Source organism: Ranitomeya variabilis, chromosome 8 (genome assembly GCF_051348905.1).
Source record: "Ranitomeya variabilis isolate aRanVar5 chromosome 8, aRanVar5.hap1, whole genome shotgun sequence".
Classification (NCBI taxonomy): Eukaryota; Metazoa; Chordata; class Amphibia; order Anura; family Dendrobatidae; genus Ranitomeya; species Ranitomeya variabilis.
Window position 1 is genome coordinate 145,113,007 of NC_135239.1, and position 26,859 is coordinate 145,139,865.

The 26,859-nt window shown below is 45.3% G+C and overlaps 1 protein-coding gene across 1 annotated transcript in view; it reads left to right on the top strand.

Annotated features, from left to right (window-relative positions):
* Positions 1 to 11,665: 11,665 nt before the first annotated feature.
* LOC143788829 (uncharacterized) overlaps positions 11,666 to 26,859 on the top strand; it is a 150,307-nt gene continuing 135,113 nt past the window's right edge. The window contains exons 1-4 of the mRNA XM_077278736.1: positions 11,666 to 11,914; positions 12,046 to 12,241; positions 12,391 to 12,550; positions 13,357 to 13,600. Of these exons, the coding sequence (XP_077134851.1) occupies positions 12,088 to 12,241; positions 12,391 to 12,550; positions 13,357 to 13,600 (558 nt within the window). The 5' untranslated portion in view covers positions 11,666 to 11,914; positions 12,046 to 12,087. The remainder of the gene's footprint in view (positions 11,915 to 12,045; positions 12,242 to 12,390; positions 12,551 to 13,356; positions 13,601 to 26,859) is intronic.

The window sequence follows — 26,859 nt, forward strand, 5'->3', positions numbered from 1 at the left end:
GAGATCACTTCACAATGTACCGAGGTCTGCAAAGGGACAATAGACAGTAGGTCCTGTTCAAAAATATGCCTTGTCAGAGTATACCCAAAAGGCCATAGAGACCAGGCTGTAAGACTGTATGCTATCTTGGATGATCAAAGTAATCGATCCTTGGCTAGATCAACTTTCTTTGACCTATTCAACATCAAAGGGCCAAGCACTCCCTACTCATTAAAGACATGTGCAGGTACTGTGACAACAGCAGGCAGGAAAGCTACAGACTACCAAATCGAGTCATTAGACGGACAATTCTGCCTACCACTACCTACGATCATCGAATGTAACCAGATCCCAGACAACAGATCTGAAATCCCTACGCCAGATGTAGCAATCCATCACGCTCACTTAAAGCAAATAGCACACCTTATACCAGAACTCGACCATCAGGCCCAGATAATTCTGCTGTTGGGGAGAGATATCCTGCAGGTTCATAAAGTGAGACGCCATTTCAATGGACTCCACAATGCTCCCTATGCCCAAAAGCTAGACCTAGGATGGGTCATAATTGGCAACGTATGCTTGGGACACATGCACGCCCCATCTTCTGTGACAAGCATGCTGACAAATACATTGGAGAAAGGACGACCATCTCTGTTTCAACCTTGTAACAATGAGTTCCATGTCAGGGAACTGCCACACAGCATCCAACTGCCCAATCATTTAATAGACTTTACTCACGACAGCAGTATAGTGTCGGGAAGCTATGAGGATCAGTTAGGGTGCACAGTCTTCCAGAGAACTAAACAGGACAACCAAGTGGCAATGTCGGTAGAGGACAAGTTGTTCTTAGAGGTAATGGACAAGGGACTCGTTAAAGATGAGACCAACAGCTGGGTCGCACCTCTTCCCTTCAAAACCCACAGACCACGTCTACCGAACAACAAAAATCAGGCATTACAACGTTTCTCCTCTCTCAAACGTAATCTGCAAAAGAAACCAGAGATGAAAGATCACTTTTTCTCCTTCATGTCAAAGATTTTTGAAAACTGTCACGCAGAACTAGCTCCCACTCTCAAAGACTCTGAAGAATGCTGGTTCCTACCCATGTTCGGAGTATACCACCCTAAGAAACCAGGCCAGATTAGAGTCGTGTTCGATTCCAGTGCCAAATTTAATGATGTCTCCCTAAATGACGTTCTACTAACAGGACCAGACCTCAATAACAAACTGCTGGGAGTACTTATGCGCTTCCGTAAGGATTCCATTGCCTTCATCGCTGACATCCAGCAAATGTTCCATTGTTTCCTTGTGAGAGAGAGAGACAGGAACTTCCTAAGATTCTTCTGGTACAGAGACAATGATCCTACTAAAGAAGTCACAGAGTACCGCACGAGAGTGCACATCTTCGGCAACAGTCCTTCCCCTGCCGTCGCCATTTACGGACTCAAAAGGTCAGCTCAGGAAGGAGAAGCAGAATACGGAGAAGATGTCAGAAGATTCATAGAAAAGGACCTTTATGTCGACGACTGTCTCAAAGCAATGCCTTCAATTGAGACTGCCATCAGTCTTCTCAGGAGAGCCCAGGACATGCTTGCCTGCTCGAACCTTAGGCTTCATAAAATAGCCTCAAACAGCCAAGAACTCATGGAAGCGTTCCCTTCTCAGGACCTATGTAATGGTCTCAGAGACCTGGACCTGGGGTCAGACCCCGCACCAATGCAACGCAGCCTTGGGCTTCTCTGGAATCTACAGTCAGACACTTTCACCTTTCAGGTCAACCAGGAAGAAAGGCCTTTCACACGTAGAGGCGTCCTGTCTACCATCAACAGTCTGTACGATCCCTTGGGTTTCGCAGCTCCTGTTACTATACAAGGCAAGGCCCTACTAAGAGACTTAACTAGGGAAACATCTGACTGGGATGCACCTCTGCCACCTGATAAGAGGATCCAGTGGGAAGAGTGGAAGAACTCGTTAGCGGCACTCTCCAACCTGAATGTGCCAAGACCATACGCCCCTGTGCCATCTACTGAAATACAAAGCCAAAGACTGTACGTATTTGCAGATGCTTCTGTCAAAGCGATTGCCGCTGTTGCCTACCTGAGAACTGTAGATTCCAAATGTCAGTGCCACATTGGTTTCATTATGGGAAAGGCCAAACTCGCACCACAACCAGAGCACACTATACCCAGGTTAGAGCTTTGTGCCGCAGTCCTAGCCATTGAGTTAGCAGAGTTCATCACATCCGAAATGGATATCGACCTGACACAGGCCAAGTTCTACTCGGACAGCAAAGTAGTCCTGGGATATATCCACAACGAAACCAGGCGATTCTACGTTTATGTCAATAACAGAGTGCTACGAATCAGGAGATCAGTTCATCCAAAGCAGTGGCATTACATACCCACAGACCAGAATCCTGCAGATCATGCAACTAGAGCAGTTGACGCAAGTCGACTAGGAAGCACAACGTGGCTGTCAGGACCAAAATTATTGCACATTGAGGAATGTTTTCCAGACACCTTTGAACTAGTAGGAGAGGACTCAGATGTTGAAATCCGCCCTCAGGTGTCTACACTTCATACAATGACCTCTGTCATCCAGCTTGGATCTTGCAGGTTCGACAGATTCTCAAGTTGGAAGTCACTTACTCGAGCTATTACCTGCCTGACTCATATAGCTCGCTCATTCAAGACCACCAGAACTTGTGGCACAGAAAAATGTAAAGGTTGGCATCTTTGTAAAAATACCTATGTTACCTCCGACTTAGAGTTCTCTAGAAATCACATCATCCTCACTGTTCAAAGAGAATCCTACTTTGCAGAAATCCAATGTCTTATCAACAAAGCTCCAATACCAGTGAGCAGCGTATTGAGAAAACTCGACCCATTCATCGACAACAGTGGCCTACTGAGAGTAGGAGGCCGACTCAAAGAAGCTGAGATGGGGTTTGTGGAGAAATTCCCTCTTATACTTCCCGGAAAATGTCATGTTGCCTACCTAATCGTACAACATTACCACAATCTGGTCAAGCACCAAGGAAGACTATTTACTGAAGGAGCCATCAGGTCTGCCGGTGTGTGGATCGTTGGTGCAAAGAGACTCATCAGTAGTGTCATCTACAAATGTATTACCTGCCGTAAGCTTCGTGGTTCGACTCAAACTCAAAAGATGGCTGACCTACCAGCAGATAGACTCAGCCCAGACCCTCCCTTTACCAGCGTTGGTCTCGATGTGTTCGGGCCTTGGTCAGTTGTTACACGTCGTACTAGAGGCGGCCAAGCCAATAGTAAACGTTGGGCAGTCATGTTCACTTGCATGTCAATCAGAGCTGTCCACATAGAGGTCATTGAGTCCCTCGACACGTCAAGCTTCATCAATGCCTTAAGACGCTTTATTGCCATCCGTGGTCCTATCAAGCACATACGCTCAGACAGAGGTACCAACTTCGTCGGTGCAGCAAAGGAATTGGGAATACCTTCAAATCTAGACTATAAGACTCTTGAGAGGTTCCTCAGTGACCAAAGTTGCACATGGTCATTCAACCCACCTCATTCTTCACATATGGGAGGATCTTGGGAGCGAATGATTGGTCTAGTACGGAGAATTCCTGACTCCACTCTTCTTCAAGAAGGGGCAGCGAGGCTCACCCATGAAAGCCTCATCACCTTCATGGCAGAAGCTGCAGCTATAATTAACGCAAGACCCCTGGTTCCAGTTCCTAACGACCCTGAGGAGCCCTTGTTATTGACTCCAGCTACTCTACTTACCCAGAAAACGGGACTGTCCAGTGCCCCTCCAGGAGGATTCGACGCTAAGGACCTCTACAAGCGCCAATGGAGACAGGTACAAAGTCTTGCAAATACTTTCTGGGACAGGTGGCGCAAACAATATTTGTCTACTCTGCAGCCACATACGAAGTGGCAATCTACTAAACCTAATCTGAATGTAGGTGACCTTGTTCTTGTGAAGGACTGTCAAATTCACCGGAACCAGTGGCCACTTGGTCTAGTTACCGCAACGTTCCCCAGCAAGGATGGCAATGTCCGCAAAGTTGAACTAAGGATGACCAAAGGGAATGAACCTAAGACATTTTCCAGACCGGTATCTGAACTGGTCCTATTGTTGCCTTCGGAAGAAAGGAGTAGTGACATCCGTTGATGTCAGACGGGGAGTGTTCTGTCTCCGCCATCTAATTTGTTGCCTCCAATTATTTGTTTGCATAATCGCAGTTTCTCAGTATACAGTATTGATATATTCATGCCTTTATTCATCTGTAGTGCTTTGGCTCCCTCTAGCGGTCAGAGATATGTTGACTGTTCTATTTTTCTGCTATGTATTTTTTATGTCTGATCCTCCTTTGCAATGCATTATGGTAGCTCAGCCCACATTTCCCTCCAGTTTTCATTCACTTCCTCTAGTTTGCCTTCCAGGGAAGACGCTTACACTTCATTCCCCTTGCGATTGCATTGCCGGTATGTCTTTATGTTTTTTCTCTAGATATTTCTGCTCTATATTAGCCTAGCTTAACCAGTTGCACTCCTAGTTCAGTTACTAGCCTTCTAAATGTAATGCATAATGTTTATCATGTGTAGTATGTATCATTCTATACCATGTACTGATTCCATGTATATCATTGTTCACAGTTTCACCGCATCAATATACCACTACGTTTAATAAAGCACAGACTCAACCACAGTCTCCTTATTGGACCCCGGTATAGCGGTTTAGCTGACTGGATAGCTACAATGAGCCTGCCTCATTTAGTGAGGACAGAACAGTTAGCTTTCTCAATGGACTGGACCATTTCCTCAGGGTAGACAAGAAGCAGGGACTTGGAAGATACCGATTTGTTATCTTCACCAGCCGGCCACATGGAAGCTGAAGGAATACTCACAGGATACACCTTCTGCCCGATATCCAGAGACAAACTTTTAGATAGAGATGTTCTAGAGTACTGAACACAGGAAAAGTCACTAGAGATGAGTGTGGAGAACAGCAGCTCCACCGGGTCAGAGAACAATTGAGGTGAACAAACTTCTGTTTTGAAGTCTTCACCAGCCGGCCATAAGGACGCAGAAGGTATAAACATAGGAACCATCTTGTGCCCGTAATCCAGAAGAAATCGTCCAAGCGGCGGGGATGTTCCTAGGAACGGATTACAGGTATAGTCGTTGGAGATGTGTGGAGAGATAGTCACCGCCTCCCCATGTTCGGTGACATTAGCACACCTTGACTCGACTACTAAGTGCTTACTGGTATAGTCACTGGAGATGTGTGGAGACATCGTCACCGTTTCCCCATCTTCGGTGACGTCAGCACACCTTGACTCGACGACTAAGTGTTTACTGGTATAGTCGCTGGAGATGTGTGGAGACATAGTCACCGTTTCCCCATCTTCGGTGACGTTAGCACACCTTGACTCGTCGACTAGCAGACCAGCTGAAGAAGATGACACTGCTGAGTGTCTTTGACGCATGGGAACCAGACAGTTCTCAAGACTGGGTAAGTTCAAACGAAGCACTTTACTGGAACCCTTGACCAGAGCGGGTGGTAGAGTCCTTGGCTCAGAATGACCCATGGGCATAACAGACAGCATGTGGAAGACAAACTTCTTCGTGTATAAGGCTCCTACTTGGAGCTGAAGTTGTCCTTGTAGGACTAGACTGCTCTTTAGCAGGGTTCGGCCATTATCAGGCAACGCCCACACCGGGTTCTGGAGCTGTAGAACGGAGACCATACACCGACTCCGTATGACAGGCGGCTTAGACACACCAAAGCTCCCAGAAGGCAGAGAAACAGTCATAGACTTTAGCGGCAGGGAGTTATTCTCACCAAGGGCAGTCTCTCCTACTGACCCGAGGTTTTTGAGCTTGAGATCCCCTGCACAGAGGCCATCCAGGTGTTCCTCACAACAGCAGTGACATTGTATGCCCTTCTTATGGCTGATTTCAGGCTGCTGCTTTGCCAGCCCACTCTCATCAACCTTCTTAGGCTTCACACAGGTTGCTGCTTTAACGGGTAGAGGAACAGGAGGGTCACAGACGGTCATGGCTTGACGTGGGGGTTTCTTCACGGGTTTCGCCCGTCTGGAGCGCCTCTCGGATCTAGATGGGGAAGACTTAACAGGAGCAGCAGGACAAGGCTTGTCAAAGACTTTACGGAAGGCCACCAGGAAGGCCCCTAGGTTCATGACGATAGGATCCCCTGCTTCCCAGAGGGGAGTTATCCATATTAGAGCATCTTCGGCCAGGTAGGACATGATGTAACCCACCTTGACCCAGTCAGAGGGGAAACAAGCTGCATTCTGCAGGATGTAGCGTAAGCACTGCTTCAGGAACCCCTGGCATTCTTCAGGATTCCCATAGAACCTAGGTGGGTCAGCTGGGTAGTGCTCCTCCTCATAGGCCTGAAGTTGCTTGAAGAGAGCATTAGAGACAATAATTGGGTCAGAGGTCTCTTCAATCTGAACCACCCTTGGTGGAACAAATTTTTCAGGTTGCTCATACGGGCAGGAAAAAAGTTCATCATGCTCTGCGAGCGGTAGGACATGGGATACAGCGGAGGCCATGTCCTGTGCAAACTGTCATGCTCGCGCCCAGACTGGTTGGCGCGGGCGTGCGGGGGAGTGGCCCCACTGGACCACAGACCAAACCTCCCTGGAAGGGGCGTAACTAAGTAGCTTCCTAGGTGTTCGCTGGAGCCTCTGATGGTGAGGTCAGACTTGTGCAATAGGAAGCTACCAGGTACCACTCCAGGGTGGAGTCTGGTTGTGGCTGCTGATCCCACCGGGGAACGGAACATAGACAAGCAAGCGGGCACGGCTGGCACATAGGCAGGCAGACGGGTACAACAGGAACACTGTCAGGCAGGCGGGCACGGCTGGCTCTCTGGTAGGCAGGCGGGCACGGCTGGCTCTCTGGAAAGGCAGGCGGGCACGGCTGGCTCTCTGGCAGGACTGGTGGACAAGACTGGTACACTGGAAGAACCGGTAGGGACCGGTCTGCAGGCAGGTATGTAGAACGGGTAAGAACCTGTTCAGACACGAGGACCTAGGAATAAGTAGATAAAGACCGCAAGAGCGGATGCAGAGCGAAAGCACAGGAGCTAGAGCCAAGAACAGAAATGCAGGAGGCGGAGCCAAGAGCAGGAGGCGGAGCCAAATGCAAAACCGCAGGAGGCGGAGCCAAGAGCTGGAGGCGGAGCCAAGTGCAGACAGGCAGGAGGCGGAGCCAAGAGCTGGAGGCGGAGCCAAGTGCAGACAGGCAGGAGGCAGAGCCAAGAGCTGGCGGCGGAGCCAAGTGCAGGAGAAGTAGAACCGCAAGGAGCGGAGCCAGGTAGAACCGCAAGGAGCAGAGCCAGGTAGAACCGCAAGGAGCGGAGCCAGGTAGAACCGCAAGGAGCGGAGCCAGGTAGAACCGCAAGGAGCGGAGAGGAGCTGCGGGAGGGGTCTCTGCAGCAAAGCTGAGCAGAGCCACAAAGAATGTGGAGAGAAGCTGCAGCAAGGGATAACTGCAACAGCAGAAGATAAGCTGAGTAGAAAGGAGCAGAAACGCAGAAGTGAGGAGCAGAGGTAAAGTCACAAAGGTTCAGAGCAGGCAGAGCTGCAAGAGTGCAGAGTGTAAGCAGACTGAGAATACAAGGAAAGACAACAGGGAAGGAAGCCAAAGACTAGGAGACCAAGGTAAGACTAAGAGCAGACAAGGCAATGGAACAAGACACAAGGACAAAGACACTGGGACCAGGATATTCTGCCTCCTGGTGGGCGGACAACAAGACCAAGGAAATAACACAGAGAATCCTCCAGAGAGGGAGTAACTCAGAGCAAGGCCAGGCAAACTCAGAAGCAAGACACTAACTGAGCTAACACATTGCACAGGCCCAGACCACTGGGTGGAGCTGAACTAAATACTGGAGGTCTCCTGGCAATTGGTCTGGAACAGATTGGACAGATGCACCTGATTCCTATAAGAACCAGAGAGTTCAGGCGCCGCCCCTCTATACACAGAACCATGAAGCATGCAGAGAGCAGAGACACAGAACATGGAGCTGGCAAGAAACAGAAACCACATTATGGCCTGGAGCAGTGGGTAAGATAGTGTGAGAGATGCGAGGCCATGCCGTGATGCCAGCAGAGTTGTAACAGGCTGGAATTGAGATCGGACGCCATGTCGCGTTTGGAGAGCCCCTGATGTGCCGAAACAGTGGAAACCCCCAATTATAACTGAAACCCTAATCCAAACACACCCCTAACCCTAATCCCAACAGTAACCCTAACCACACCTCTAACCCTGACACACCCCTAACCCTAATCCCAACCCTATTCCCAACCGTAAATGTAATCTAAACCCTAACCGTAACTTTAGCCCCAACCCTAACCCTAACTTTAGCCCCAACCCTAACTGTAGCCTTAACCCTAGCTCCAACCCTAGCCCTAATGGGAAAATGGAAATAAATACATTTTTTTTTCCCTAACTAAGGGGGTGATGAAGGGGGGTTTGATTTTCTTTTATAGCGAGTTTTTTAGCGGATTTTTATGATTGGCAGCCGTCACACACTGAAAGACGCTTTTCATTGCAAAAAATATTTTTTGCATTACCACATTTTGAGAGCTATAAATTTTCCATATTTTGGTCCACAGAGTCATGTGAGGTCTTGTTTTTTGCGGGACGAGTTGACGTTTTTATTGGTAACATTTTCGGACATGTGACAGTTTTTGATCGCTTTTTATTCCGATTTTTGTGAGGCAGAATGACCAAAAACCAGCTATTCATGAATTTCTTTTGGGGGAGGCGTTTATACCGTTCCGCTTTTGGTAAAATTGATAAGCAGTTTTATTCTTCGGGTCAGTACGATTACAGTGATACCTCTTTTATATTATTTTTTTATGTTTTGGCGCTTTTATATGATAAAAACTATTTTATGGAAAAAATAATTATTTTTGCATCGCTTTATTCTCAGGACTATAACTTTTTTATTTTTTTGCTGATCATGCTGTATGGCAGCTCGTTATTTGCGGGACAAGATGACGCTTTCAGAGGTACCATGGTTATTTATATCTGTCTTTTTGATCGCGTGTTATTCCACTTTTTGTTTGGCAGTATGATAATAAAGCGTTGTTTTTTGCCTCGTTTTTTTTTTTTTTTCTTACGGTGTTTACTGAAGGGGTTAACTAGTGGGCCAGTTTTATAGGTCGGGTCGTTACGGACGCGGCAATACTAAATACGTGTACTTTTATTGTTTTTTTTATTTTATTTAGATAAAGAAATGTATTTATGGGAATAATATTTTTTTTTTTTCATTATTTTGGAATATTTTTTTTTTTTTACACATTTGGAAAATTTTTTTTTTACTGTTTTACTTTGCCCCGGGGGGGACAATACAGATCGGTGATCTGCCAGTTTGCATAGCACTCTGACAGATCACCGATCTGAGAGAAGTGCAGGCTGCTTCACAGTGCCTGCTCTGAGCAGGCTTCTGTGAAGCCACCTCCCTCCCTGCAGGACCCGGATCCGCGGCCATCTTGGATCTGGGTCTGGAGCAGGCAGGGAGGGAGGTAAGACCCTCGCAGCAACGCGATCACATCGCGTTGCTGCGGGGGGCTCAGGGAAGCCCGCAGGGAGCCCCCTCCCTGCGCGATGCTTCCCTGCACCGCCGGCACATCGCGATCATGTTTGATTGCGGTGTGCCGGGGGTTAATGTGCCGGGAGCGGTCCGTGACCGCTCCTGGCACATAGTGCCGGATGTCAGCTGCGATAGGCAGCTGACACCCGGCCGCGATCGGCCGCGCTCCCCCCGTGAGCGCCGCCGATCGCGCTGGACGTACTATCCCGTCCGTGGTCATGGGGGCCCACCCCACCTCGACGGGATAGTACGTCCGATGTCAGGAAGGGGTTAATGGTGACCCCCAAATATTTTTCAAATGCAGGAATGTTGCTAAAACTCACTAATTGATCATCAGGGATGCCCAGTGCTGTGTGTATATGTATTTAGAACGGCTCAGTAAATCGGCATCAGCGACATCCGTGTCGTCCATCAGGGCGCACACACTAGCAGCCAAACAGATTTGTCGTGTAATTGTTAAAATCATACAGCCACCGCCTCTTTTGTTTAATGATCCGACTGCTCGCTATAGATTTCAAGCGCCTTTTTACACTACCGCGTCGGTTTTTAATGATGGTGATAACTAGCATTAGCGAATTGGTTGCTATGCATTCAGCGTTACTTTGAAGTGTGCGGGCAAAGGCATTTAAAAAAGATTCAGAATTCAAATCTTCCCGGGTCTGTTTTGAAGCGAAAATAGGGTCTAAAGTATCGCCACCTTCAAGTCTTAGGTTACGTTCACATTTGCGTCTTGCGACGCAGCGTCGTCGACGCATAACGACGCATGCGTCATGCGCCCCTATCTTTAACATTGGGGGCGCATGGACATGCGTTGTCATGCGTTTTGGTGCCTTGCACGACGCATGCGTCGTTTGGCCGCACCTGGCGGGGCGCGGACGACGCTACATGTTGCAGTTTTGTAGCGTCGTAAAAACACGTGCGTCGCACTTGCGTCGCCCGTGCGTCGTAATTGCGTTACAATCCCCATTGAAACCAATTGACAATGCACGGGACGCAAGTGCGTGCGTCGTGCATGCGTTGTGCGACGCATGCGTCGTTAAATAAAATTACACAAAAAGTGTCTAGACTGTGTCTAGACAGTGAAAAAACATCCCCCATATATAAAAAAAATGTTTGCATTGTTTTTCACTTTGTTGCAGCATACGACAGATACCAGACCTCATCATCTGCTTTCAAGAGATGTAAGTATAGAATGATTCTGCGCATTTTCTTAATGTTTTATTTTTAAATTGTTTATTGCAAGTTGTGTCTGTTTAGTTCTGCACTGTGGTTGTGTAATGGACATTGGTGTATTTTTATTCTGGTTGTGATGTATGGCGTTGTATATGATGGCGTTTCATTGTCTCCGGCCTTGTTGATTTTATTGTAAAGTATGGTGGTCTTTCCAGGATTGACTTTTCTTTTCCATTTTTTTTTGGGGGGGTGTTTTTTTATTCTGGTTGTGATGTATGTTTCTGGCGTTATATGATGGCGTTTCATTGTCTCCGGCCTTGTTGGTTTTATTGTAAAGTATGGTGGTGTATCCAGGATTGACTTTTCTTTCCTTTTTTTGGGGGGGGGTTGTTATTTTTTTTTCTGAAATCTATTGTGCTGTTTATTTTGGGTTGTTCTGTGCATGCGGTTGTTCCACTGTGTTTTTTTTTAAATAGAAATGTTTTCTTTTTTAATCATGTTCTGATGAATTTCAGGGCTTCATATGTAGCCGTACTCTTTTATTTATTTTGTTATTTTTTTTTTAATTGTAACGTATGGCGGTATGGTTTGTCTTTTCTTGTGCCTTTTGGAAATCAATGTTGTAAAAATTTTGTTAAAAAAAATCTGTGTCTTTTTGGATTAGTACATAGGGTCTGTTGTTTATTTGTTTTGTTATCTTTCCTGGGACTGGTATTATGCTTTTGCTATACTCTGGCATTGTGTCGTCTCTGCCATTGTTTTTTATTTCAATGTATGGCGGTGTTGTTTGCTCAGCGCTTGTTCAGTTGGCATTGTACTATGAGTGCACTGTTCATTGTGGTCGTAATGTTAATGTATGGATTTTTTGATATTTTCCTATATGTGCCTCTGTATTGTGCATAGTAAAATAATTAAATTTTTTTCATTTCAGAATTTTATCTTGTTAACAATGGCCAGCAACTCGAGCCACACAACACCGCTGGGGAGTCCGGTGAGTACATGATCTACTGTTGCTTACTATTCGGTGTCATTTGTAGATGTGTCATTTTTTAAAACTATTTTCCAGGCTTCTTCAAGTGAGGAGGAACAGAGCCAGCAGGAGCAGCGACCTCGGGGCCAAGCTGTGGTGGCAAGACGGCGAGTAAGTATTTTTTCAAACAACCTAGTAAATTTTTTTTTTTCCTTACATTTTTTTTTTTTTGGGGGGGGGAGGAGGGAGGGAGACCAATTTTTATTTATATTGCAAACATAAATGTTTTCCAATTATTCTAGGTTTCACAACGGGACCAAGATGAGGGCATAGACATAGACATCATGGTCGCCTCTATCCAGGAGCGAGGCCCGTTGTGGGACAGCCGTGACCCCCGGCACGCGGACCAGGTGGTTTTGAGACGTATGTGGGCTGAGGTGGCCAAATCGCTGTGGGATGGCTTTGACAGCGCTTCACCCACGGACAAAGATAAATTTGGTAAGTATTGCCGAAATGCCGCTCTGACCCATCAGGCCAGGATACACAACCGTCTGTGATGTGTTCTACTTTTGTAGCATCGCACACGGTTGCGTTATCAATTAAAAAAGTTTCTCTCAACCTTTATTTTTTTTTTTACTTTTTCACAGTCAAAAAATTGAAGACCAGATGGCGCTTCATGAAGGACCGTTTCAATCGGGGCCTGCGGAAGGAGGGACAGACTCGTAGTGGTGCTGCTGCGGCAAGGACATCAACATACAAGTACAGCAGAATTCTTCAGTTCCTGAAACCGGTCCTTGCCCGCCGACAGTAAGTATTTAGTACCTATTCCCACACATCGGGTATTGCATACATGCATATTCACGTAGTATATTCCCCAGCCATGTAGTTTCTTGCCCAGCCATTTATTATATTGCCCAGTGACATAGTATACAGCACACAGACACATAGTATATTGGCCAGCCACGTGCAATATTTCATAGTGGCGTAGTATATTGCCCATCCAGGTTTATCACAGTTTCCAATAAAACGTTAAAATAATAGACACGGGAGACCTTCTAGTCCACGGCAGGTTATGTTCTCAGGGTTGGTCTTATCGCAGGACCAGTGATGACGTCTCGGTCACATGACCGTGACGTCATGGCAGTTCCGACGATAAGCGTAAACCATGGCGGCCGTTACAAACGGCAACCATGGGTGAGTATAGCATCGTAATTTTTTAAAACAAAATGTTTTCAATTTTTAATATTGATGCGGCATAGGCAGTGTCAATAGTAAAAATTTGGTTACATCTTAACGGCGGCAACGGTTACCGCCGGTAAGTGTTTATCGATGACAGTGGGGAGTATGCGGGCGACAGGCATTCACTGCAGGGAGTAAGGAGCGGCCATTTTATTCAGGACTGTGCCCGGCGCTGATTGGCAGCTGGCCGTAACAATCAGCTAATTAATACCGTTATGACTGACAGACGGAACTGACCCTTTACAATTTTGTAAAATTATAATTTTATAGTGTGTGATGCAATGTTAACTTTATATTATACACAGGAGGTGGCGGAGGTGGCGAATGTGAAATGTTATATTTTGTATACTAATGTTTTCCTTATGTTTTCACAGAACACACAGCAGCACCCTCGAGCCTGTTCGGCCCTCTGGAGCGGTCCTTCGTGAATCGCCATCTGACCCGTCACAGCCATCCCACAGTGAGAGTAGGCTTGCACCACCATCTGGAGAACCGGCAGCCGGTCCATCAGATGTTCCCCTGGCCGAGGCCACTGGCGCTCCTTCCTTCGGGTATTCCCGACAGCGTCAGCGGGCCTCGGACAGGCCGCTACTGCCCGAATTTTTGCATTTGAGCACGGTCTTCCAGAATTCTTTCAAGGCGCTGGGCGATAGAATGGACACAGCTCTGTCCAATATCGACCGGCGCCTTGAAACTATGGAATCCGAGCTCTCGAGGCCAGCAAAACATTTCTTTAGTGTCATTGCGAAGGGCATGGTGGAACATCTTACGCCGGAACTCCAGATTTCGGTGATGTAGGCCTGCAACAATGCCTACGTGACTGCTCTGCAGCAGGCTCGGGTCATGCAGTCAGCGACTACAATGCCCGTAGTACCATCGCTGGCTAGCATGACTCCGACTCCTGCTGCAGAGCACCCACACAGAGCTCCGCGTGCCGAGGGCCACCGCCGCCGCCGACACCATAGAACCGAGCCGAAAAGTCCTGCTCCTGCCAGGCCTTCAAGGACCCAAAGACGCCACGCAGAACAACACCCAGAGGGAGAGAGGAGAAAACGGCCAAAAACAACAACAGCTACGGCGGCTCTGGCTGCTCCAATACCAACACCGAGCTCTCGGCCGGGGTCTAGCCGGAGCAGGAGTAGCCAGAGCCAGTCCACAGTGCCAAGGAGACTGGTCGTGCCTCCTCCCTCCCCTCCTGCGTTGGCATTCTCGCCACCGTCGACCACAGGGTGGTCAGACGTCGGCATACCTTCCAGTATTGTGCAGTATGGTGGTTCCTCCTCCTACTCCTCCTCCTCCACCCCCCCCTCCACCCACTCCCAAACTGGTGGATATCAATCTCCCTTAATCGCCGAAGTTCCTACCCCTTAGAACCTTTCCCCATTTTTCTTTTTGTGTCACCCTTAATAAAATTGTTATTTTGATAACAAAATCGGAGTTTCTTGGTCTAAAATAAAGTTAGCACCAACTCACACCGTGCGCCGTATACACAAATCTTGTGTTTTTAACACCTCATATCTGCAATGTCTGACACAATTTTATCCAGTTTGTTGTAATTTTTTTGTGGGCTGTCTCTCATTGTACTATGAGGTGTTACAAACACAAAGAGGATTAAAAAATATATCAATTTTCAAACCTACTGTAAAGGTACCGTCACACATAACGATTTCGTCCTGGCCGTAAAGTAAAAGCAGAGCACACCGGTGACGTCAACGCTGTGCTGTGCTTTAGGGCCGGCACAGTGCGGGAAGCTGACGGCGATGGACGTGGCAGACACCGGAATGTAAGTATGTACTGTTTGTTTTTTTTTTACATTTACAATGGTAACCAGGGTAAACATCGGGTTACTAAGTGCGGCCCTGCGCTTAGGAACCCGATGTTTACCCTAGTTACACGGGGACTTCGTCATTGTTGGTCGCTGGAGAGCTGTCTGTGTGACAGCTCTCCAGCGACCACACAACGACTTAACAACGATCACGGCCAGGTCGTATCGCTGGTCGTGATTGTTGGTTAATCGTTTAGTGTAATGGTACCTTAAGGTTATTGGTCAGGTGAGGTGGTAGCAATGTTCACGTGGCCAAGTGTCGCCACTATTTGACTCTGGACGTATTCCAGCATCCTGAGTTCAATAGTGTTAACTCACTAGAGTTGAGCGAACATGATCGTCTCCCTCCTTGTCAAGCAAAACACTTGCAGACTAGTAGCATATGGCCCCGGCTTCATGGAGTGCGGATTATGATCTGCAGCCACATGTTTAGAGGCTGTGTGACAGGCAGAACACATGCACATCCAAGGCCTATTTGTTGGCCTTGCCATGCATGTGTAGTGCCTGTCACACAGCCGCGGCACATGCAGCGGCAGAAAACCTGCTTCAGCCATCACGCTCCATGATGCCAGGTTCCATATGCAAATAGTCTGCAAGATTAATTGCTTGACAAGGTGGGAGCCGATCATATTCGTTTTTAAAACTATGGAACACACGGCTATGTGAACAATTGGGTTGTTTTGTCAGAGTCAATTTGGGAACTGGTGCTCACATTACTACATTTTGTGGTACACACATTTGGTTCTAGAACATTGGATTTGTTTTAACTTTTTTTTTATTGGCAACAACATTGTAACATAGGGGAGCATTTTTTTTTAAACAGAAAGGCACAATAAAGAACTTTATTTCAAAACACAACACAGTAGAAAATCACGGTACATTACAACATTTAAAGAACATTACATTAGGCTGGTAAAATGTCATGGACTCAATAGTGTTTAATTCTTTAAATGACAGTGTTTAGATTTTTATTAATCACAATAAATTTAGTTACAGTTACAGCAGGATAAAGTACTGTTTCTACATTAAACCATTTGATCTTGCCATGACACATGGCCAACATCTGAAACAAAATATGAAGCAAATCGATCCCTCATCTGAGCAATTTCCAAAGTTGTCCTCAGAGGATGATCTTGGTAATCGGGCAATGGGTTTGGTATGGGTTCATCTAGTTCCACGTTGACTCTCTCTTTAGCAATAATATAATTGTGGAGAACCACACAAGCCTTCACCACCTGATCAACTGTCTCAATTTTCAGATTTATAGCGGATCCTAAAATCCACCATTTGGAGACAAGGATTCCAAAGGCGCACTCCACAGTTCTTCTGGCCCTGGACAGTCTATAATTAAAAATACTTTTTGTGTGGTCCAACCCCGACTGGAGTAGGGTTTCAGTAGGTTGGCACACATTTGAAATGCCTCATCACCAACAACCACAAATGGCATTGCCGGCCCTTCGGTGTTGGGAAGAGGTCTTGGCAGGGGGGAATTAAAATTGTTCTCATATAATCTTCGGCCCATATCAGACTCCTTAAATGTCCATGAATCATTTGCACAGCCAAACGCTCCAATGTCCACGGTGAGAAACCTGCAGTCCGCACCTGCAATTGCCATGAGCACGGTGGAAAAGTATTTTTTGTAATTAAAAAACAGAGATCCACTTCTTGCAGGCTTTGTAATCCTAATGTGCTTCCCATCCACTGCTCCAATACAGTTAGGGAAAGAACACAGTTGGTCAAATTTTTTGGCATTGGCCTCCCATAACTCTGTTGTTGGGATTGGTAAAAATTCCTCCCTGAGATTGTCCCACAATGCGCGGCATGTGTCGGCAATAATACCCGAAAGTGTGGAGACTCCAATCCGAAACTGGAAATGCAGGGATCTCAAGGTCTCTCCGGTAGCCAGGAAACTACCAAGATGAAAAATAAATAAATTTAATTAAAGTACATTGTTATAAAATAAAATTACATTTTCCATGCCTCCCCCCCAAAAAAAAAGGTTATTTAAAAAAAGGGCAGAACATATAAAGTCCTTCAAATAGCTACATTACGTACCGTAGAGTCACCAGCAGACGTTCCTCGGCGGAAATTGATCTCCGGAGCTGCGTGTCCTGCCTGGTAATGGCTCCTTCCACCAGACGCAGCAGATAGCGGAAGCTGTCTTGAGACATCCTGGTATACTCAAAATATTTTTCCAGGTTGTCATTTAGCTCGCCAAACAAACAATGGTAGGCTCCACGGCTCTCTCTGACTTCCACTATAGGGTGTAGCCAAAAGCGCCGATGACTCCTTCTCCGTTGTTTATCTCTTTTCCTTTGTTCATGAAAAGCGATAGCGTAAGCATTAGCCATGGCAAAATCCAGCTCCATATTGAGGTAGATACTCTCCATGGGATGCTCCATCTTGATGCTGTAAAAACTAATGGGCCTTTTCATCATGCTATTGGGTGAAAAAATGACATCATTGTTTGACAATGCATGCATTGAAAAATGCGTTTTTAACAAAAACGCAGCAAAAACGCACCAAAAAATGCTGCGTTTTACGACGCATGCGTTAAACGCATGCGTCGAAAACGGTGCGTTTTAGTGTGCGTTACTAATGCGTCATGCGTTGCATCGACGACGCTGCGTCCAAAGACGCGAATGTGAAAGTAGCCTTAACTGTACAAAGTCACCAGGTTCAATGTCCCTGATGATTCTATCCAGTAATGGCTGAATGCCGTCATGAACAATATTCACGCCCTCTACAAATGATTGTACACGCTCCAAATTTACAAATCTAAAATGATTTGTATGTATATGACCGTTGAAATTGCGGAGTGCCCTTTGATGATGATAGATGCGTTGTAAAAATACTGTATGCTCGGGGCACAACACAGCACCATCAGCGACAAAGGCTGCGTCTGAGGCTTGTGAATTTTGAGTAGATGCATGCAGGACATTTGCAGAGTTATCTTGGCTATGTGAATGCTGGTCTGGCTCTTGTGGCGACAACTGTGGCGTCTGTAGAGCTATTGCAGGACACAGGCCACCACGACGCCTCCTAGCGCATAGCGCGCGCTTAGCGCTGACCAACAATTTTAGAGCCCTCTTTATAACTCTAGCCCTATTATACCTGGGTTGTGTTGGTTTAGGTGGTTTATGCAAGCCGTAGCCGACCATATTCAGTCATAATAGGGTAGCTGCAGATGTTATCTCGCCATCCAGCTGCAGATTCCGGAGTGAATATATTTCGGCCTTATTAGCATGTGTTGGGGTTAGTGTTGATAATTTTTCAAAAGTATCACAAAAAAACATTATTTTGGGGACCCAGAGTTTGTAGTGTAAGTAGCGGGTGAACTGTTCCTGAAACACAGGCATTTCAGCGGGGCCCCAACCGATGGATTCATGCAGCAGATTTGTAGATGCCGCAGATACAGATTCTGTATCTTTAGCCTGTACCTACACCGCTGCTTGAATCCTTGGCTTTTTACACACCTTAACAGCCACTGGTAACGACCTCTTTAACCGTTTCTTAACATTAACAGAGTTAGATACACAGGCATGAGATATGCCACCCAAATTAGAGGCAGCCTGAGGGATGGTCACCAGAGGAATTAGCAGGTACAGTAAGATATGCCGCTGGCTTACCATTAGCGAGCTGATCAATCGCGCGATCAAGCTCTTCACCAGTCAGCGGGGCTGTGGCACTCACGGCGCTGGATGTGCTTGCTGGCTCTGTAATATGCTTTGTTTTTCGCTTATGTTTTCGGGGTGCCTCTATCACTTCTGGGTATAGTAGCACCGGGTCATTCACACGGCTGGTCGATGGCTGGCCAGCACTTGAATGGGGTATTTCACGCTGGTCCACCGGCACAGGGTTTCCCAGGCCTTGCACCACACAGATCGGTGATACCGGGGGTGATCTAACAGGTCCATTAGCCGACTGTATTGCAGACCACACTGGTGACGCATCATTCTCGGAGAGCTGTAGCGGCTGTAGAGGTGCTGGAGGTGTTTTTCTCATGACTTTGCGTTTAGCTGCAGGAAAGATTATACATGTGTCAGATATGTGCGAGACCGCCGCATGTCTCTGCGCTTAGCTGCTGGAAAGATTATACATGTGCCAGATATGTGTGAGACCAGGAACTCATTGGAGAAGCATGTGTATCATTGATTGTACAGAGGCTATGCATGTATATCAAAATATACACTTACGGGCTTGCGATGTGGGGTGGACGATTGCCGTGGCGGCTTCGGGAGCTTCTGTGAGGTTCTCCATTAGCAGTGGTATATTCTCTTTTGCGAATACAATTCTCCTAGGCTTCACTTTACAAGCTATAAATAAAGATATAGGGCTTAGCAGAGGTGAGTGGGATTTTCTCAGAGCATTTGTGCAAAAACACATTTTCATACGATTGCTACCTTTTCCTTTCTTGCTCGCAGGCCCTCGTGGGTTTTTGGGGACTCTAGAAACAGGGCAGTAGTGTATCAGAGGGACCATTCGTCAAACTCAATCTGACAGGTGCCCCGCCCCTATCAAAATGTATCAAAAGGGGTGTAACTCCTCCTCCCCTCCCTGTCAGCCAGCTGTCCCTCCTTGTCTGGCTGTCAGCTTTTGATACACTTTGATATAGTTTGATACAGTGCTTATTATCCCAGTATTGTTTTTATATTAGATTTTGATATTGTTAATTTGATACAGCGATTGCATTCTGTAATCAGGGGCACTGTGTTTTATTACCAATGGTATGTCGTGTTTCTTTTTATAACAACAGCCTCATTATATGGTCACATTATCTCATTTACACAGAGTCCTTGTTGCGAGATTAACACAAACAGTTGTTTGTGGCTTCTGTAATATGTATTGTATTAAGTTTACTCTTATTTGCAAGTGCTGCAAGTTTGTTGTGTTTATAACACACCATGCTGTTTATTTTATATCCTATGAGATTAGTTGTCAATTCCCAACCGTGACCGGCATACATATAACTCGTCAAACTCAATTGGGCACATTATGTATGTGGCCATATTACAACACCCGCAAGTAAGAAGCTATGTGTTTTATACAATTATAAAAAAACAAACAAAAGACACGATATTGTAAAAATTTAAAAAGATTTTATTGTTGTAAAATAAATACATCTCAAAGACATTTCAATACTATAAAAATTATTACAGCGTATAAAAGCAAAAACATTAAATAATACAATGATCATACATCAACACAGTTCTTACAAAATAAATAAATAGTATCACAAGTACAATGAACATACATCATTACACTTCTTGCTGAAATAAATAATATAGTGTAACAAGCCAAGTACAGCATTTATCCAGTACATTCTTTACATCGTGAGCCACATGGTTTGTAGCATCGGTAGAGACCTTTTTTTAGGCATTAGAGTTCCGCGTGTGGTGCCTAATGACGGGGAATGTAAAGATTGAATTGTACGTGGCATCGGAGTTAACTTCTGTGGAGTAGATACAGCGTGTGTCTCGCTGCTGGAAATTTTTAATTCATCTAAAAGCTTCCTAGTAGTGGGATTACCCACAACTGTAGACTGTATATTTAGCTCGGCCATAGCATGCATAAATGAATCCCAACCCGGAGGTAAATTCCAGCCGGTCAGAGCATGACTCTGCATTGTACTACGTACCAAATCCAGTAAGTTAGACCCTGGTATTACGGATCCTTTGAAAATAAATTCGGCTTTATTATTCTAGGCTGTAACATTTTTATTCTGCAGTAACCTGTTTAGTAAAAATTCAGCATTCTTTTTATATCTTTGGTTTATATGACTGACAATTTCAGCGACCTCATGATTTTTATCACAGTCGGTATTTGACAATTGTTGCTGACCAGGATCAGGAGTGCTAACGAGATTTAAAGCCGTTACTTCTTTTGAGCTGTGCCGCGTATGTACCAAGTAGCGCTGTAGCACGGTGCTATACATTTTAATTTTCACATCATCGGGAATGTCACGATGTTGTAAAATGGCACTAATTTCACCATCAAGGTGCCGAATAACACTGTCGCGTATGTTATCTGTAGTACTGTGCCTTAGTTTGTCTAGCTCCTGTTTGGGCACTAGATACATTTTCTCTGTATGCTCCATTATCTTCCTGCGAGCAGGCTTGTTATTATTGGAATTGCAAAAGCTAAAAGAGGGCCGATAAACCCGCCGGCCTGCTTTAGTAGCCGCTTCTTTTTCTTTATGGGCTGAGATCTGTCACTCAGGTTCTTATAGCTTTACGCCACTTCTTTAATATACCTTTTTGATGCTCTTTCAGAGGAATCCTGCCTTTTAAGATGTTTAAAGCAATCTCGCCTATGGCTGTAATTAAATCATTGCTTGCATTGCGCAAAATAGATTTTCTGACAGCGGGGGTTGCTTTCACCAGAGTTTTTAAGAGAGCCCAGTTACGCCGGAGTCTCTCAGACATCTTTACATCACAACGCACACAGCGTAGAATGTCTGATACTGGGTAAAATTCACTTTTTAGAAGGTTTTTTCTTTTGAACATAAACAGCAAGCAACGCTGGTGGAAACAATCCAGTCCTTAAGCGATGATCCTCAGGGGTATTAGCTCTCAAATCTACAAGCAAATACCCATAAGGCTCCCACGTGGCATCCTCAAAAGCTTCTAGGAAAAAACGTGTTTTTCCAGGTAACATCTGCCGAGCTAGAGTTAAAATTTGTAATTTATCTCGGGGGTTATTAAAAAGCACCATGTACTTTGTGTTTAAATTTATCGTGCGGCTTTTCTTACCCTGGCAAAATATGTTTTGTACCAGGTAGAAAATGCTGAGATTTCTGTGGTGCACATACTTGGTAAAGGCTTTTTCTATCTCACAATTTTCACTAGCACTCTCCATGAGATCATCAACAATAGCCAAATTCACCTTCTCCGGCGGGAATAATTCGTCATCTACGAATGTATTCGGCAGACCCTCCACAAATCTGGCGTTGGGAAAAGAGAGAGAGATTTCATCATATAGTTTCTGCCAACACGAATAAAACCAAACAATATTATCAGGTTTCTGAGAAAAATTAGTTTCAATATTATATAGCAGTTGTTTTACAAAATAGCTCTTTCCAGAATTAGACGGCCCTGCTAGAATGCATGAGAATGGGTGTTGCAGGCGTGTATCTATCACCACAATACGCGACTAATAGCCAAAAGGCAGGGTGGTAAAATCGTCAATTAGGTGCCGCTTTGTGTAAACGCACTTTTGTGTTTTGCGTAATGGCCTCGTTTCAATCTCCCAACACTTTTTATTTCTCACAATGGACGGTTGCTGTACGACAATACGTTTCTGTGTATCTGTGTCAGAATTGCGCGGGTAGTCCAGAACTAGATCTTTTTAGACTGTTGAAATTAATAGATTGAGAGTTACCGACATTTAGTGTTATCCCCTTAACTGTTAAGACAGTTTTACCGGTGTTGAGTTTGTACCTGTAAGTTTTGGGGCCCGCGGATACAAATTCTGTGATGTATGTACCATCGGGTATTTCACTGGTCAGTTCCCCCAGGTAATGGCCTAAAGGTGGCTGCCACACACCATCTCGCTGTACAAAAATAACTGAATCTGTGTCGTGATAAAGGCACCTCTCCTGCAGCCGGTCCAGCAGTGAATAGAGCTCTAGCCAGGCATACGCTGTTGTAAAACACGCTATAAAAATGTTTGTGTTTTTGTTGAGTGTGTGGTGGCCTTTTGCGTATTTCCAGTTAATGGTTGCGGTGTCATCATCAAGGAAATGTAACATCGAGATGTCATAGTAAGACAGGAACAAATACTTAAAAAGCTCATCTGGGTCCCTAACAATGCTGGTACATGATAGATTAGATCTCTGAGCAAACTTTCCCCATAAAGAATTTAAGAAAAGCTTGGAGATCTGTCTCTTAGCAGGATTGACCGCTATATTTTCAGGCCGTAATTGGACACCTTCTTTTTCAAGAAAAGAGTCAATGTAGTGCCTTTTCTTGTCCTCATCAGTGCACCAGCTAGGGTAACCAGAGGCTTCCTGCTTATCCCTAAGATGTAATTTAATGTAGGGAGCAAACAGTTCATCAGTGGTTTTAGGAAAATGCCATATTTGATAGATGTGCGCGATCCGATACCCTTTTTCTATCGCCATCTCGAGCTCTATAGTGCACCAGGTGCCTGTCAGGGCACGTTCTTCATCACTATGAGCACAAACACCTGCCTGGGAATTTACAGCGCAAGTGTAGCAAAGGGGAAACATTAATTTTTTGTTGAGTTTTACCGGTAGAACAGGAAAAAATAAATCTCTCGGCGGGTAGACCTTGACTTTAGCAATGCCAAAGTATTTTTTAATGAACCCAAAATTGTCATAGATGATGTCTGGATGCCCTACAGGGTATGTTTTAGTTTTGTTTACAAAGGGGTACAGGCTGGTGAAATCGTAGTAATGTAAAGTCTCCCCTTCTTCCAGATGGTGATAGAGCTTAATGGCGTTAGATGGAGAAATGTTTGAAGGTTAGAATCATTTTCAACCATTTCATTCCACGCATGCTCCCACATCACTCTTACTGTGTACCCGCAGCACGGTAAGTAATGCTTTTTAGCTAAACAGGTGTAATATAACTGGCCGTAGGACGTGTTTGTGACCTTATTCGTGTCATTCTCATTATAGCACACGGGACAACCGTGGTAAAAACACCCCTGAATTTCAAAGGCTATGTGTTGGCCGTTAACATAGGCATAACCATCTAGAAAATATTTCCCGACCTGTTTTTCACCGCCTCTCAAAGCGTGCTGTATGTCGATGTTCTCAGAGTGGGCTACATACATGAGCCATTGTATAGCGGGTGACGAGTAGCGCTTTTTTGCCTTGTGATAATTATCACCAGGTAAAATGGCGATTGTCTTTTTTGGAAGAAATTTAAACCTGTACATTGCCATACACACCGAGGCCAGGGTGATGAGCTGAAAAGGATCAACACATCTGCTCACTACAATCGTTTGCTTTTGACGCTTACAGTATTTTTTGACATTTTTCTGTGTCATTTGCATAATACGTTCTCTATAGATCTCGCAGGCGTGTCTCAGAATTTCAACATCTTGTTTGCAATAAGATTTTAGCTCAGCCTTGAGGTCAAAAGTTGTATTTACCTGTGTCGCATACCACTCCAGGAACTCTGACTTCTCACCAGGTGCCATGTACTCTACCCCATAATATTTTACATCTGGTATGGGGCCTACATAATTTTGGTTTTCTCTGGTATTAAAAAAGTGTGGAAAATGGCCTTTGCCTCCTGAAAAGCCCATGGCCTGTGGTAATTTACTGAGTTTCATGGGGGTAAAATTTAGAGAGTCTATGAACCTTATAGACAGATCGGGTAGCGTCACACACAAGAGACGGCCACCTTGGGTTATCAACTGTACTTGTAGTTTTTCAGAAATCAGCTCCTTAACAATAAAGTATGAGTCGTATCTACCTCCATTGTGGGCAATAAATGTATGATCTGAAAATTTGCCGCTTGTAAAGAACTGTACAAAGTCATGTGTACAGGTATCACCTCAAACTCCCAGGAGGGGTGGCCATGCAGCGTTGTAGCATAAATGTAATTCGGGATGTGCGTGCCTGTCTCCTGCATACATTCAAAATCATAAAAGATATAACAATCTGACTCATCCTGTGCTACATACCGCCGCATGTAACAGAGATGGGCATCGAATTTATTTATACGGCTGCGACATACAGGACAACGCAAACCATTACATTTATGCTCAGTCTCGCTATTTCTGAAAACAAAACGGTTGCATTTATCACAAAATGTTTTAAGCCTGCAGAATGCTGGGTCGCCTACAGCCAATTGTGTGTGATAATCTAAGCACTCGCTCGAGCGGCAATAAACTCTGCAAACAGGGCACCTGGATTGTTGGGTGGCACTGCTTTCTACACAACCCTCTCTCTGACAGGCTTTACAAAAATACTGACAGGAATGATTGTTCTTGTGGTGAAACATTGAATTGCAGAGCTCACAAAAGTAATCAGCACCGATAAAACCCTTCATATTTTTGATACCGTAGTAGTGATTATCATGGAACAATATGAATACGGTTTTACCATTAGCTGTATTGCCGCTCTGAAAGTAGTGCCAATCACCCTGACTATAGTACAGCACTTTAATGGTGATCCCCAAATATTTTTCAAATGCCGGGATGTCGCTAAAACTCACTAACTGATCATTAGGGATGCCCAGTGCTGTGTGTATGTTTTTAGAGCGGCTCAGTAAAACGGCATCAGCGAGATCCGTGTCGTCCATCAGGGCGCAAACACTAGCAGCCAAACACAGATTTGTCGTGTAATTGTTAAAATCATACAGCCATTGCCTCTTTTGTTTAATGATCTGACTGCTCGCTATAGCTTTCAAGCGCTTTTTTACACCACCGCGTCGGTTTTTAATGATGGTAACGACTAGCTTTAGCGAATTGGATGATATGCATTCAGCGTTACTTTGAAGTGTGCTGGCAACGGCATTTAAAAAAGATTCAGAATTAAAATCTTCCCTGGTTTGTTTTGTAGTGAAAATAGGGTCTAAAGTATCGCTACCTTCAAACCTTAACTGTACAAAGTCGCCAGGTTCAATGTCCCTGATGATTCTATCCAGTAATGCCTGAATACCGTCATGAACAACATTCACACCCTCCTCAAATGATCGTACACGCTCCAAATTTACAAATCTAAAATGATTTGTATGTATATGACCGTTGAAATTGCGGAGGGCCCTTTGATGATGATGGATGCACTGCAAAAATACTGCATGATCGGGGTACAACACATCACCATCAGCGACAAAGCCAGCGTCTGAGGCTTGTGAATTTTGTGTAGATGCATGCAGGACATTTGCAGAGTTATCATGGCTATGTGAATGCTGATCTGACTCTTGTGACGATAACAGGGGAGTCTGTAGAGCTATTGCAGGACACGTGACACCATGACGTCTCCTAGCGCATAGCGCGCGTTTAGCGCTGACCAACAATTTTAGAGTCCTCTTTATAACTCTAGCGCTATTATACCTGGGTAGTGTTGGTTTAGGTGGTTTATGCAGGCCGTAGCCGACCATATCCAGTCATAATGGGCTAGCTGCAGATGTTGTCTTCCCATCCAGCTGCAGATTCCGGAGTGCATATAGTTCGGCCTTATTAGCATGTGTTGGGATTAGTGTTGATAATAATTTTTCAAAAGTATCACAAAAAAACATTATTTTGGGGACCCAGAGTTTGTAGCGTAAGTAGCGGCAGAACTGTTCCTGAAACACCGCCATTTCAGCGGTGCCCCAGCCGATGGAATCATGCCGCAGATTTGTAGATGCCGCCTGAATCCTTGGCTTTTTACACACCTTAAAAGCTGATGGTAACGACCTCTTTAACCGTTTCTTAACATTAACAGAGTTAGATACACAGACATGAGATGTGCCACCCAAATTAGAGGCTCCTGAGGGGCCGGCCCCAGAGGAATTAGCAGGTACAGTTAGACATGCCACTGGCGGTTGCATAGTGTGTGCCACGCGTATGATGAGCAGTTCTACGGATGATTGCTTACCATCAGCGAGCTGATCAATCGCGCGATCAAGCGCTTCACCAGCTATCGGAGCTGCGGTACCCACGACGCTGGATGTGGTCGGTGGCTCTGTAATATGCTTTGTTTTTCGCTTATGTTTTCGGGGTGGCTCTACCACTTCTGGGCATAGTTGCGGTGGGTCATTCACACGGCTGGTCGATAGCTGTCCAGCACTTGAATGGAGTATTTCACGATGGTCCGCCGGTACAGGGTTTCCTGCGTCCTGCACCACACAGATCGGTGATAGCGGGGATGTTCTAACAACTCCATTAGCCGACTGTATTGCCGTCCACACTGGTACTGCGCCATTCTCGGAGAGCTGTAGCGGCTGTAGAGGTGCTGGAGGTGTTTTTCTCATGACTTTGCTTTTAGCTGCAGGAAAGATTATACATGTGTCAGATATGTGCGAGACCGCCACATGTCGCTGCGCTTAGCTGCGGGAAAGATTATACATGTGTCAGATATGTGTGGTACCAG